Source organism: Eucyclogobius newberryi, unplaced genomic scaffold (genome assembly GCF_026437365.1).
Source record: "Eucyclogobius newberryi isolate DKJ021-1_F unplaced genomic scaffold, fEucNew1.0.hap1 SCAF_7, whole genome shotgun sequence".
NCBI lineage: Eukaryota > Metazoa > Chordata > Actinopteri > Gobiiformes > Gobiidae > Eucyclogobius > Eucyclogobius newberryi.
Window position 1 is genome coordinate 18,638,634 of NW_027316389.1, and position 16,099 is coordinate 18,654,732.

The 16,099-nt window shown below is 42.1% G+C and overlaps 1 protein-coding gene across 1 annotated transcript in view; it reads left to right on the forward strand.

The window, feature by feature from the left end:
• The first annotated feature begins 1,904 nt into the window (after positions 1–1,904).
• Positions 1,905–16,099, forward strand: part of ppm1h (protein phosphatase, Mg2+/Mn2+ dependent, 1H) — an 83,396-nt gene continuing 69,201 nt past the window's right edge. Inside the window, exon 1 of the mRNA XM_072435519.1 lies at positions 1,905–2,163. Within this exon, the coding sequence (XP_072291620.1) occupies positions 1,931–2,163 (233 nt within the window). The 5' untranslated portion in view covers positions 1,905–1,930. The remainder of the gene's footprint in view (positions 2,164–16,099) is intronic.

The window sequence follows — 16,099 nt, forward strand, 5'->3', positions numbered from 1 at the left end:
TGGACTTCGTGGGCCTAGAAACGCCAAAGTTGTTGTTGTTGTTGTTGTTTTATGGCGGTTGGCATCCGAGTGTTGCATTACCGCCAGACTTTATTCCTCAGACGTTTCGTAGTCCTCAGACTCTGTCGTAGTCCGTAAAAGTACTCCTCCCATTGCTTTGGCGTTACAAAGCCCATGAGGTCATGATGTGTTTTTGTGACTAGAATAGTTGTTGTGTCAGAGACCAACCGGCTTTATTCCAGGGAGACTCTTCTTCACCTTCCTCGCCCTCTTTGACGGTCGGTGCTTTGGGAAGTACAAAGCCCATGAGCTCCACACTTGGAGCAAACGCCAAAGTGATGGAAGAAGGACTTCTAAAGGATAAAACGACAAAGACGTCCCATGACCTCATGGGCTTTGTAAAACAACAAAGACGTCCCATGATCTCATGGGCTTTGTACTTCCAAAGCACCGAACGTCGGAGAGGGCGAGGAGGGTGAAGAAGAGTCTCCCTGGAATAAAGCCGGTTGGTCTCTGACACAACAACTATTCTAGTCACAAAAACACATCATGACCTCATGGGCTTTGTAACACCAAAGCAATGGAAGGAGTACTTTTACGGACTACGACAGAGTCTGAGGACTACGAAACGTCTGAGGAATAAAGTCTGGCGGTAATGCAACACTCGGATGCCAACCGCCATAAAACAACAACAACAACAACAACAACAACAACAAGCGTCATTACGCAGACACTCAATAAATAAATAGTTATTAAAGCTGTTTACAATAGTATTTTGGTCAATGATGTAATTACTGGGTATAAATTAGTAATAACAATCTAATTTCTAATGAGTTTGATGGGTCTTTTGTAATCCACTTCAGACTTTGGAGGAAGAATTATATTTATATTTGATTTAAATGGAAATCATTAAAAGTTTGTTATGTTTCTGAGTATTGAAACGATATATTTTTATTCATAAGACGAAATAGAGTTGAAAATTGTGATCAATCAATATGAGCGCTATTATAGGCTACATATGAGTGTATTAAATAGACTACTTTCTTATACATATTGTATTTTCTTGTCATATCACCCTATTAAGCTACATTTTAATCTAATTAGAATAGGATACAAAAGTGATTTATGTGCACTTATTCGTCTAGTATTTATTCACATTTTATTATTTATGTCTGTTAATATTTTCTTGCTTTTTTCCTTCATTTGTACGTGTGGAGGGTTTAAGTTACTCCCACGTTGCTCCACTCGCATCGGCCAATTAGTTCGGTGACGGGACGGTTACGGTCAATTACATCTTTCCAAAGCGTCCTCCTCCTACAACAACAACGCGCCCACGCTGCGTAACGACGGCGTCATCATTCTAACCCCGCGCGACGACCCACGCGCCTTCACCGGGATCAATACTCTCCCGAGCCCGTGTCGTAGTTTAAAAAAAAAAACACTTGTCCATCCTCCGCTCCGCGCTCTGACCCCGCCGCGTCCCGCTCTTTAGCCGTTTTACCCGCGGGGATTACGCACGCGCGACGGGCCCTAAGCGGCTCATGGACCCGGAGATGCACGCGAGCAAAATCGGAGCAAATAATCCACCACCACCACCAGCAGCAGCAACAACAACCGGTTCGTCACATGACTTTCGGCTCGTGCCTGCCCCCGCGCGCCCGTGCCGTCGTATTTCCGCGTTCATTCTCGGTACTAAGCGCGCTGCGTGCTGAATGACCGGCGACCGACCGTTCACGCACCGGGCAGCGGGAGGAGAAGCAGCGGCAGCGGGAGGAGAAGCAGCGGCAGCAGCGGGAGGAGAAGCAGCGACAGCGGGAGGAGAAGCAGCGGCAGCAGCGGGAGGAGAAGCAGCGGCAGCGGGAGGAGAAGCAGCGGCAGCAGCGGGAGGAGACGCAGCGGCCCCGCGGTGCTCCTCCGTCCTCACGGCACCATGTTCACCCGGGTCAAGTCCGCCGTGGCGAGTTTCATGGGGGGGATGATGCCCGGGGGAGCGAACGGGGAGCATCCGAGCGGCTCCGACCTGCCGCTGCGGTTCCCCTATCGCCGGCCCGAGTTCCTGGGACTGTCCGCGGACGAGGTGGAGTGCTCGGCGGACCACGTCGCCAGACCCATCCTGATCCTGCGGGAGACCGAGCGGCTGCCCTGGTCCACCGGCTACGCGGAGTGAGTGTTGCCGACCTGTGGGACGTGCTCGGCGGGCGCGGAGCGGAGCATCGTCTCGCTGTTATTGTTATTGTTGTGGCGTCCATGTGTTATGAAGATGTGGAGAAGAGAGGGAGCTTTGCCTTTGTTAATGAGCTATAAATACACAGATTTAGTGCATGTTTTTAATGAATAGAAGAGGTTAAAAGTCTAAATGATAAATCAGTAAGCAGGATATTATTTAATGCCAATTGCTAATGAAATCTGGAACTGCAACTGCAACATGAAGTTACGACCTGATACTCATTACTGGCTGTTTTGTATGTTTGGCATTCTGAAAACAGTGATAAAAGAAAGTGTTTATCTTTTTTTGAGTGCAATTTGCCAACAGAACAGGCATAAAATATCTTGTTTTACTTTAAATAAGAAAAAGACAAGCATTTTCTAACTTGAAATCAGAAAAAGAAATGGTACTGAACTTGAAATAATTAAAAAACATACTTGTTCTTTTGGCAAATCTTATTTTAAGAAAGTCAAAATATACTTAAATAAAGATGACTCAACACATTATCTTATTTAAGCGTATTTTTCCCCAGTGAAATGCTTTAAAAGATAATTTTGTTGAATGATAATTTGATGTAACATTCTAAAATATAATATATACAGTATATAAAATGATATAAAAGAAATGTTAGGAGTATATCGTCTATAATTAAAACAATAAAAATGCGTGATCTCCCATGCAAGGATATAAAGTGATATTTCTGCATTTTTGTGGTTAATTTTATGGTCCATCCACGTTCTGTTTTAAACTTTAACTTCAGCCAAGACATCATTGACTTAAAGCTGCACTGTGTAACTTCACTGGTAGAGGCTGCTTTATTGCTTTGCCAATAATGGCAAATGGAAATGGGATGAAGCTGGAGAATAACTGAGGCAGCGTCGAGCTGGACACAAAGTTGGTTCAGAGCCTGGCACAACCTCCACCACTGTGCCAAAGGTTACATTCAAATATCTCAGGAGGAGTTCAGTTGTCAGGGCGATATTCAAAATGTTCTGCTGATATTGTGACCTAAATACCAGCTGCTGGAGTCAAGCTTCCTCTACCTCGTTCACAAACACAGGCCACTCCCAGTACAGTAGCTCTAATGTAAAGTAACAGGAAATCGTTTACCCGCGGTCACGCTTTTGTAGTAATAGGTTAATATTGGCTTTATAATTAAACTGAAAGTATAAAATAATTGGGCTGTGAAGGGCTGTGTTTCGCTCCCGGTCTCCTTTTCTCACGTATCCAGAAATCCTGATTAAAATGTGATACATCCGATGCTTCCCTCACCCCGGACACTTCCTTCTGCTCCTCCGGGTGCTCGCGAGGCGTTCCCGGTCCAGCTGAGGGTCTTCCCAAGGGCCTCCTTCTAAGGGTTTCCTCCCAGGGGCCTCCACCCACTGGGACCGAGCCGCCTCAGTTTGCTCCTCTTGCAGTGGCGGAGCAGTGGCTCTACCCCAAGCTCCTCCCATGTAATTGAGCGTCTCTCCCTTTAATCACGATGAGAGCTTTGGCTTCAGACTCATGTTAGAGCCAAGTGACAGAACAATAATATCAGAAGAGTTTATTGTAAAACATACTCTAAATGATTCGCTGCGTTGACTTGTACAAAAGGAAGTGATCAAATCTGACTTTCTGTTGACGTGCCGACTCTTTTTTCAGTCTCTGTACTTCATAAAACTAATTACAGTCTCTGATTTTTCACACGCAGTCGGACACATTTTACTAATGCGGCGGTTAAAATGCTGCAATCACAGTTTATGATGTCTATAAAATAATACATGTCACCGGACAAGAGCACTTTTGTTCTCCTCGCCTTCACGCTGGTCTCGTACTGCCACGTGACGCTGTTTCTTTACGGTTAAATCACTGTTGACGTCCCCCGTTTATCTTTACGAGGAATATTTCATCTTGAGTATGTCTTGTTTTTGAAGTCGGCGTAATCTGAATGTCATGTTCAGTCAGCGAGTCCGTATCTGTCCTTCACATACGCGGTTTGTTTCAGTCGAGCGCGAGTAAAACGCCACGGGAGAGGGTATATTTATCAGTACGGACGGCATTGTAACCACATTACTTATCAAAAATGTGAGACGGGTTGTTTGCACAGTCGATTTTAAAGGATTTTATGTTCACGACAACAGAAAGGAGAGGGAAAGAAGTGAATTATCTTGATATTTGGGATTGAATTGTGAGTTTAATCTGCCTTCGTACAGATAAATACACCGTTCACTGCATAAATATCTGTAATTGCGTTATCTCCTGTAGTCTCATGGTCATGTGATGGTCAGTGCACTTTGGGTACGGATCAAATCACAGAGATATTTAATAGTTTTGAGAGCTTTTACCAGCGCCGCGCCTCTTTTAGTCAAGTATACATTTCATAGTCGACCCTTGTTTCGATATCGATGCGCTATAACATTTTTGGTTCCCTATACTACTATTATCGTTAGGGGTCTGTCGATGTATCGTGATACTAAACTTGGTGATACAGTATCGATATTGTGGGCTGCCATATCTATATCGCCATGAGTCATTTTCAGTATAATTTCGAATTATTTTGAGACAACGCTACAATTTTGTTGCTTGTTTAAAGAAAGGAAACTCTTTTATGTAAAGCATGTGACATTTTGACTGTTTTGATGATTAAAATGGTCTCGTTTCATTGTGAGTTTGCGCAAGTTGCAGTTTAACAAAGAAAAATTGTGTTAAAATCTATTGGGTTCTTTAAAAAATAGCGATATATTGATAATCGCATGTATCGCAAAATCGTGATTATCGTATCGTGAGCCGTATATCGTGTATTGCATCGGATCGTTACAGACCCTGTGATTCCCAGCCCTAATTATCATTTTGCATGGTATGTTTCATGTGCAAATGCTAAATAGACTCGGTTCAATGCCACAACCGAGTCTATGAAGCGTTTGTTCGATTACAGTTGTTTTATTGCAATGAATATCTTGGAAAAACGTGCATTCTTAGTGAGCTGCTTCTCTAGAGTGTAATGCCGTATTGCGGGATATTCCGGGCGAACCAGTAACACCTTCAGCGAAGGTTACATAGTGCGCCTCAAAATAAAGAGGATCCATGGTAAAAATAAGTTCTATCCATTATATCCATTACCAAATCAACAAAAATACAAACTAGATGATTTGCAATGGCTGAATCCATAGCTAGAGTGTCTGCGTCTCTCCCTCCCTCTCTCTCTCTCTCCCCCTCTCTCCCTCTCTCTCCCCCTCCCCCCCCCTCTCTCTCTCTCTCTCTCTCCCCCTCTCTCCCTCTCTCTCTCTCTCTCTCTCAACTGGCTCCGTCACAAAAGTCTAAAGAATAAAGCCTAAAGAATTACGCAGGCACTCATAATGCCCCATTTATTTCACTGGGGAAAAAGTACTAATACTTTTGAAAATACTGCCAAAAGTACAAGTTGTTCAAATGTCAAAAGTAATAGCACATGTAATACTGTGAAAGCGATCTTAATGAGGTATAACTTGTTGAAATCGGTTGAAGCGTTAAGGAGTTGAAACGGTCTTAATGGAAAATCATGGCGAATACTCAATAATACAAGAACATGTAGTCATCAAATCAAATCAATTTATTTTTGTAAGGCCCAAAATCACAACAACAGTTGCCTCTGAGGGCCACAGGGAGAAATGAATCAACAATGTCTGTGGTGGCGATGGAGTCAGACAATGTCTGTGGTGGCGAGGGACGATGTCCCAGGGTCCTCTGTCCTTAGACTCTCCTTCTCGGCCAGGAAAAACTACAAAAAAAACCTCTTTGGGAAAAAAGCGTAGAAACCTGGAGGAGTTCCAGTGAAGGAGAGATCCGACTCTCACAGACGGACAGACGAACACGAGGAGACTGGAGCTGGACCCACTCTTCAGGCAGATGAGGGACCGACTGAGGCGAACTGGACCCACTCTTCAGGCAGATGAGGGACCGTCTGAGGCGAGCTGGACCCACTCTTCAGGCAGATGAGGGACCGTCTGAGGCGAGCTGGACCCACTCTTCAGGCAGATGAGGGACCGTCGGAGGCGAACTGGACCCACTCTTCAGGCAGATGAGGGACCGTCTGAGGCGAGCTGGACCCACTCTTCAAGCAGATGAGGGACCGTCGGAGGCGAGCTGGACCCACTCTTCAGGCAGATGAGGGACCGTCGGAGGCGAGCTGGACCCACTCTTCAGGCAGATGAGGGACCGTCGGAGGCGAGCTGGACCCACTCTTCAGGCAGATGAGGGACCGTCGGGGGCGAGCTGGACCCACTCCTCAGGCAGATGAGGGACCGTCCACACAGGGCAGGGACCACTTCATCAGGGGAGGGGCATCTGGGTCCACAGGTCCTCAGGAGTGAGAGAAAGAAAAGAAGGCGGTGAACAGTTTGCAAGTGGAATCAAAAAATAAATATTGTTTGATAGCATAAGTAGTCAGAAGAAGAAGAGGATAGTGCTTAAGCTGTCATACTTCCCCCAGCATAGTTAGTAGTGTCTGCGTGACGTCATCACGCAGACACTCAATAATATAGTATTGATTGTGTTGTCACTGGTCCCGTGTCACAGTTAGGGTGGTCCAAAGTATCGAAAATCAGATTCTAATCGATACCAGCAAGTATCGAAACCAGCTACTATCGAAACTAGACACTGAGTTGAAGTGTCGATACCAAACAAAGTTGTCAATGTGTCAGAACTGGCATTTGAGAAAGTATACAAGTGCAGTATAAGAAAGTACTGTTAATTTGTGTTAAAAATTACTGCTTACTGAAAAATATGTGAAAATATCATTTTGGTATCGAAACTGAAAAAAAGTATGGAGCATTTTCTTTGGCATCGAAATCGAGTTTTGAATTTTAGTATCGTGCCAAAACTAGTCGTAAAAGCAAAAAAAAAATGTACGGATAAAATTGAGAAAAAAATCTTTTTACACCTATTTCAAGCTTATACGTATACAAAATCCTTTATAGTCACTGATGGATATATTCTCATAGCATCTTTTAAATGTGGACTACTTGCTTTCTATGTGCAATCTGACCGTAATACTGATTAAAGATAAAGATTTAGCCACGCCACAAAGCACTGTGTATATTTACTCTTCGCTTATATTGGCGGGAGCTGGTTGTTCGTTGTGGTTGTTTTTGGCGGCAGCTGTTTATCTTGAGGGCGTTTCCGGTAACGTGACGCCAGCTGCAGCGAAGAGCGTAGCCGCAAGTGGTTTCCAGGCGCCTGGCATCGTGTGGCGTCAGGCTCCGGGCACGTTTGGAAGAAAAAAACGGGATTGAAATAACCGCAAACTGAATCAACTGGTGGCAGGTCATCATCAGTTTAAATACAGGAATATACAGTGTAAAACGTGACTCTAAACGGAAAACTATGGGCAAGAATTTCTGAGGCTGTCGTTTCCTGTATTTGTGAGGGATTGCTGTACAGTATTAAACTGTTATTGGATTAAAATGTTTCCCCAGATACTAACTGGTACTAAAACTAACACCGGAACAAGTCTTGATGGTGAAAAAAATGACACAAACAGAACAAATGTGTTCCTTTCTTCAATCGCTTTTACAATGGTTTTGACTCATCTCAGAACTATAACACCAAAAATGGTAAAGAAACTGCTTTTATTTTGTGTTTGAAATGACATTATATTATATTATTATTGTTTGTGAGTGTCAAGCGTTTTCTTTGGCATTGAAATTGAGTTTTGTACCGTAACGACATAAATATATTGGTGAAAATAAGGGAAACGTAGAAACACAAATGATGATAATAAGAGCTGGGATTAGAAGTGGGAGAAAAATAGCCACATTATTATGGAGATGTGCAAAACTAGAAGATTTTATTTGTAATAATATTAGTCTTCTACCGGCTTGTTTCCATGGCGATGTGATTGTGTTAACATAATTGGCATTAAACACGAGCATTTTTTGAATTGCAGGTGTTTTTAGCGCACAAACGCGCAACGAAATACACTCTTTGTTACGGTGAGCGGGGGTCGCCTCTCCGCAGATCGGAGTCGTAACTTGACCAGGTGATGTCTCCCGCTTGTCTCCGTGGAGATAGACGAGCTTGACGTCATACTGTGGGACATTTTAGGCAAACTAACAGACAAACAATCAAGAAGGTGGCGGTCGTCAAAAAGTTAGCGCACGATTAAAAACAAAACAAACTTGTTGTGTAATCCTTTAAATAATGGAATAAAGTGGAATTTCTTCACTTTTATGGTAAATGTTACAGTCTGTTCATGTTCTGAGCGATATTTCAACCTCAATCAGCACATTTCTGAAGGTCGATAAAATATAGTTGAATTATCGCCTAAAAAAAGAGATTTATGCGTTTTTGTCTATCCATTTTAACAACAGAAAGTTTATTAGAGTCACAGTCGGGAAAGTAAATGATCAAAAACTGTACATTCTCCTCCATGTGGGGCTTTATATCTCTTATGGTAAGATCGAAGATGATGTACACGCGGTTTTTTTTAAGTACAATGCAGTCGTTGCGTCACATACACGGAGTGACTCACATCCTTACATAAACCCTTGAAAGAAAAGTATGTTTGATTTGATAAATGTGCGATAATGTAAAGTGTTAACAGAGCGTGCAATTCAAGCCCATCCATCCGACGGTTGAGATAAGACAGCTAAACTAATACAAGAGCTGCATGTATGTCAGGATATTGAGAGTTCCAGAGGGAAAGATTGTGTCCCTCGAACAGATGTGATTTTTTGTTGCAGAGGACATTGATACTAGCAAACATCCCGATTGCGATGAATTGCGCAGCCCTAATTCTCAAAAGTTTTTGCTTAATTTATCATTTACAGAACGTGTGTCAGTTATAATATTAGTCCTTATCAGTTTGTATCCGCAATATCCACTGCTCCCAGGGGAATGTTCCGGAAGGTATCCATTTATTGTATCCATTGTAGGGGTTTTGAGGCCAAACACGTAGTGGTATGTTGATGTCAAAAGCAGTCTTTAGCGTTTTGCTGACTTCAGTCCAGTATTTTCTACTGGGCAGTCTCAAAACACACGGTAATGGCGGGCCTCATGGCAACCGCAGTCTCTCCAGCAGTTAGCATTTCCTTGCGAGTACCGATAATTAGCAAACGCCTTACATTCATCCAACATAGGTGAGTCCAAATATGAATATACCGTATTTTCCGGACCAGCCAAAAAATGCATAACAGAGAAGAAGAAAAACATATGTAAGTCGCACTGGAGTATAAGTCGCATTTTTGGGGAAATATACATAGGTGTACGTATGCTAACGCTAACACCTTCAGCTACATGACGCACAGACAGAACTGTGGTAAGTGTCTGGTATGTTAACGTAACATATTAACAGTTATTCAGATAACTATAGCATAAAGAACATGCTAACAAGTTTACCAAAGCATCAGTTTTACCCCAAATCACTAATTCCATTGAATTCTTCTTCCTCTGTGTCACTTCTTAACAACAAACTCCGGAGGTAGAGGAAGTGCTGATTCCGAGCCACTTAGAGCCTAGAGCGCCCTCTTGTGGTTGTCAGTGTGAAAATAATCAACATGTGAAATGCGGTTGCCAGTGTGAAAATAACGAATAATATCACATATAAGTCGCTCTGGAGTATAAGTCGCACCCCGGCCAAAACTATGAAAAATACGGTAAACACATTTTCCCATTCTGCGTCCGTCAAAACAAAATTACCCTCTCTTTTAACACATGTCGCTGCTTGGTCGTCCTGTATTGTGTCAATGCGTTTATACTATTTCGGATCGTTTCTAAAGTTTGACGGGGTTAATGGCCGCCTCCTCGTGCGTGCTCAGTGCAGTGGAGTCTCAGCGCTGTAGGCTCAGATCCGAGCTGGGTTCGTGTCTGGTCCACTGCCCACGCTGCACATGGGTGAGTGAGTCTCTCCTGCTCAGGCTTTTCTTCTGCTCTTCACCACACTCAAGGACTCTCGTTCAGACAAGTGGAGTTCACCGCGCCCGTTTGCAATCACAACCACCGCAAAAGTATATAGCAGTGACATGTTAGTAAATGCTCATGGTCGATCTCCTATTGACTTGAATGTTGCCGTGTATTGATTCTTTAACAGACACTTTGCAGTTGTGTTTAGAGTGATTTGTGAAATTCCTCTGAGACACCATTGTTCCAAAAAATCCTGTTTTCGTTGATCCCTCTTTACACAAGATTAGACTGAGCAGCCATTTTAACCCAAATTGGGGGGTGAAAAGGGTCTGTTACTGTTAGTTATATCAATATTGCGATTTCAATTTTTCAAAACATCACTTATAGGTTCATATCTGTCGTAGATTATAATGATAGAAAATAGTAATATTAACATAAGACAGACTGTTGTCCTTTTACCTGCTTTTTATTCTGTCTATATAATAATTGTACATCCATAGACACGTATTAATAGTGTTGTAGCTTTATATTTCTGCTCCACCTGCACAGTTTGTTTTTTAAAGTTACTTATCTTGTTTTTATGGCATCTTTCTATCCTCCTGCTTTTCTTTAACTGTGTGTCGCACCAGTGTCACATGATTTATTTAAAGACAAGTTGTTGATTAAAAAGCCCCAAACTGATAAGAGCAGTCCGCAAATGATTGGATCACAGTTTGATTAAGAGTTGATAAATGGCACAGCCTCAGGTCTCACTGTGATCAAATACATCACATATTAATGTTTAATTTAGTTTCACTCGGTTGAACCTCGGGGGCAGCTGATCGATACATATCTGAGTGTGTTTAGAGTTCAGGGGTCAATGAACGCCACTTAGGACCCAATGTTCAACTAGAAACAAGTTATACATACTTTCTGTTACTTAGAGATACTGGTGATTCAAGATGGAAGATGTAAACCATGAATGTTGTTGTTTTGGAGAAATGCAACATTAAAATATTGAAGTCTATAAAAATATATAAAAGAAAGCTGCAAAAATATATAAAAACAAAACAAATGTGCAGTGCAATCAAAGGTTATAAAGGGATATGTTTTTGTAGCTAGTTTTACACTTTTGTGCCTCAACCATGGCCTTTACGGGCACGTCAAAATATGATATATATAGAATATCATCATGTCATGGGGATATTTAAATATATTTAATATCCATTCATTGTCAGTTAGGGATGTTACAATGTCTAAGTCTCACGCTACAATATGATTGTGTTATATTATTATGATATTGACCTTGAGATACTTCTATTTACTGTGATAGTGTGGGAAGTCTCACTGTGTGCTACATGTAGTACTTCTACTGCTGTTACTACCACTTCAGCTGCAGATTCCTCCTTAAAGCAGCCGTGGAGGATCCAGGTCACATGTTGTGTCACATGCTGCAGTGTTCGCTGAGGTTTTCTGAGATGCTCCTGTCACAGTTACTGAGGCAGAAGACCAGAACAGGGTCAAAGTACTCAAAAGTGTAGTTATGTAAAGTACTCATCTCCACCAGGGTCTATCCCAGTCTTTTACTCTGTTAACCTACTTCTGCATCCTGACATCCTGACCCAACTTTACTCTGTATTGTAGACTATCTGGACCTATTTAAATGTCATTATAAAAGTTGAACTGAAGGTAGAACCGAACAACTAAATTGGCACTAATTTAGAATTTTTACATTAATGATGTCACTTTGACATATTATTCAGTTTGTGTGTTTTCAGTATTGATAATTACAGGTGCCTTTTTGTGCTTTATTGTGCAGTAATTTCTCAAATGGGAGATCAATACAATTCTAACTTTTCTATCTTACGTTTCATTTTTCTTTTTAGATTTTCCGGCACAAATACTTATTTTAGACAGGAACTGAACCCACAACGCCTTATTCCTTTTCTTCTGGTTTTTTTTGAAAATTATAGAATTATATTTTGCTAAGATATAAATTGCACATTAGCTTATGGTAGAGAGGATAGCATATGTGACTGACCGTGGCTAAACCAGTTACATGTCTACCCGGAGACATTTTGAATTATTCACAGATTCTGAGTGTGAATTCAAAGCTTTCCAATGATGTCTAACTCATGTAGATCTGATAATATTTGAGTAAGTTGTGGTCATTTGAATGTATACAACTCTCAAACCCATTCACTGAGAAAACGGGGCTCAAAGTTTCTCACCGGAGTGAGCCCAGTCACAGGGGGGCTCATTTGCATCTCATTGAGATAAGCCCTCCCCCCTGTCACACTGACACCACCTTCCCCTACAACTGTCACTGAAGACTTAAGGAGTGTTGTTATTGATGGTAACTGGACTTGAATCAGAATTAGAAGTTACTATATTAAAATGGAAATACTTGGGATTACAAAAGGCCCTGAATAGAATCAAAGAATCAGAATAGGGTTCATTGCATTTGTCGATAAACATAATTCACAGGTGACCAACAATGGTGCACTGAATGATTCAACACAAACAACAAAAGATAAGATAGCCGTTAATGTTACAACGCAGTAGATACAGGGGGAAAGGACAGATAACTTACAGGAAGTTTAAAAAACACTCTTAATAGAAGAACTCTTATAAACAGATGCCAGGGCCAGGTATACGAACTGCAACGGGTCCATGGCTTTGAATATATGAGATGAGATAATAGATATGATATGTACACCACCAGAGTCCAATTACATCAGAGATCACATCCTCATCCTCTTCTTCGTCTGTGCACTCTTCTGTGCTGTGACTCTCGGCTCTTGGCATCAAAGCTGTAAACAAATAACAGGACATTTAAGAAATGGCTAACTATTTCACATAAAACACTCATTAACTATTTTTTTTAACACAATGTGAGAGTTTCAATATAAATACCTGAAGTGCTGATAACTCTTGATCTTTGGAAGCCGTCTGAAGAAGGGACTCAGATGCTTCTGCCAGTCGAAGTTCTTGACAAACACTTTGCCATCCGCCGTTCCAACAAGCTGTGGGATATTGAGGTGAGACTCAGGAGAGCTGTTTTCCACTACCTGATGACAAGGGCGACAATGTAAAAAAAATGAGAACAGAAGAAACATATCTTAAGCAGAGAGCAGCACTGAAGTTTTGCCAGGCTAATGTTTATACATTACAGTAGTCAAATAATATAAACTAACCTCAGCGATATCTTCCAAAGTGTCAACCCTGGTCTTCATGTATGCACGCTTGATAAGTCCAAAGCCGCAATCAGGGGAGAATTTGGTGTGGCCAGCAATGAGGAAGTGGATGTCCATTGTGTAGTGAAGCTTGGCCCCGGCTGCAGAGGGTTGGACGGAAAGTGTATCTGTAGTAGACAGACACAGAGACAGAGAGAGACAGACAGACAGAGAGAGACAGAGAGAGAGACAGACAGACAGAGAGAGAGAGACAGACAAACAGACAGACAGACAGAGAGAGAGAGAGATTAGATTAATACATATGACATTTGATTAAGACGTATACGTCTATATAATTGCTATTCTGTCAGTCAGGGTGTCTGCCAATTCTGAAAAGGGGAAAAAAGGATTAGGGTTAACAGTAATATGGGAATAACACGCTTCACAGATAACAGCTCACATTGTGACGTTAACGGTGTATTTAAGATGCAAAACGCGGAGATATTGGGACATCTGCCCTCGGCTAGCGGGGCTAGCTAGCTCACTTGAGATAACACGGCTCGTAAAAGCAAAACACTTGCAGAACAGCACACCAAAACATAAACATACACTCGAGTTTAAAACCGGCGCACATTAAAGTGATTAAAAGCGGGTGTTTTAGTCGCAAAGCTTACCTGGTTCAGCCGTCCTGTTGTCTCTCCCAACACTGTGCACAGAGACACACAGGAAGCTGATAATGGCCAGGCAAGCGCGTGATTGGTTCGAGTGACGCAGTGCGTGCGTGACGTGCAACGTACGTAAGCCACGTGACCAGAAGTGGTATCGGGAGTTGTAGTTTTTTTCTCTTCCCACGCCGAAAAATAACCCGATAACATAGCAAAGTTTAGCTTACAACTTAGCTCCGAATAGCTGCGTTTAGCTCCGGGCTGTGGGGCTAACAGCCGGTTTAGTCCACCATAAAACACACACAAAGCACGACCCACGCCGAAAAATAACCCGATAACATAGCAAAGCTTAGCTTACAACTTAGCTCCGAATAGCTGCGTTTAGCTCCAGGCTGTGGCGCTAACAGCCGGTTTAGCACCATAAAACACACACAAAGCACAACCCACGGGTCAAGAAATACTACATAAGTATATAATTTGTACAGACAAAACGCCGAAAATAACCCGATAACATAGCAAAGTTTAGCTTACAACTTAGCTCCGAATAGCTGCGTTTAGCTCCGGGCTGTGGGGGTAACAGCCGGTTTAGCAGCATAAAACAGACACAAAGCACGACCCACACAACCCACGGGCCAACCCACGCCGAAAAATAACCCGATAACATGGTGATAACAGCAAGTAGTCACATTAAGCCCGTATTGCAGAGTGCACTGAAGCAACATGTTAGCTTAGCATTAGCTCCACCGGAGCAGACAAGTAAGATTCTAAAGTGATCACGAGACCGCCTTAAAACACAGCGTTAAAGCAATAATTTAGTAGTAAAGTAAAAGTGTACCTGAGTAAACAGTTCCGTTGCAATGTAGTCCAGGAAATGTAAGCTCTGAAGACTGTGCTCTGCAGACGGTCTGGTGTAATGAGCACGGACACGCAGCTGTAGCCATGCGGATCACAGCTGATTGGTGCAAAATGTAAACAACACGTTGGCTAGAAAAAGGTGACGCCCCCCAGGAGAGCAGGAAAAAGACCCGAAAACTCCACATTTTTAACAGCTTAATGTATACGTTTAAGACAACCAATAGTGTTATCTGAAGCACACAGGGACTTATTCATAACTTCAACTAGCACATTCTGCAAAAAAATGAAAATCACAAATTTGGGGGGAAAAAAGTAAAATGCTGTTTTTCTCAGTTTCACCGAGGCCGACATGGTCCCACAATTGCGGCGGTGGGGCACATATATGAGTACCATGCAGTGTTGTGAGTTCAAATCCTTGACAATTTACTGCCCCAATCTCACCATTTCTGTCAAAAAAATTAAATAAATAATCCTTCAAACAAAAATAATAATTCCTTGACATTATGTTGTTGAAAGCTGGAGTTTACACAGCTTTATTCGAATAAATGAGCCTGAATTTAGTGCTTTCTCTCATTATACTAAATACAATTGCTGCACTTTGTCTGCAAGTCATAAAGTGTTTTATTTGTGGTAAATCTGGTTCAGTACAAGTTATGCCATAGGGTTTGTTAGAAATAAAATAAATATCTACTCTTTGTATTGTCCCCATAGTGAAGTTAGTGCTCTGCTTTTGACCCTTTCTTCAATGCCGCTGGGAAAACAACCTGGAGGTTTAACCTGTTTAACCTGCACGTTTTACACTGATGGCGGAACAGTACTTTGAGGCCCTTCTCGCTGTGCTCTTCAGTGAAAGTGTAATTATTGTTTGGTTTTATCCGCCAATGTACAATCTAAGTTCAAGTCTGGTCTCGCTTTCTTTCCTCATTCTGTAACTTCTCTCCAGCTCCTTGAAGCAGTCATCACTACACATTCCTGAGCGGGTAATTAGGGTCATAACATTGTGTCAAAACTTGAAGTAACTTTATCTGACAGCTCTGCTCCTGCCCGAGGTCAGACTTCTCCTCTGCAGGCTGGAGACCCACAATCACAACCTACAGCCCTGCTCTGCCCTGTGCACTCTGTGGGGCTGAAAATGAGCGTTTACAGCCTGAAAACGAGCCAGTATAATAGTCTGCTACTAATAGTACTACTCACTCATTCATTTTATTTATTTATACAGGGAAAACCCAATGAGACAAGTTCTCTTTTTCTTGGGTCCCTGTTAAAAAACATACAAAATAAACAACGAACAAACACAGGATACTTAAACACAAATTATATATTAGCACTGTGGGTAGTTCCTGACCAGTTCCTTAAAA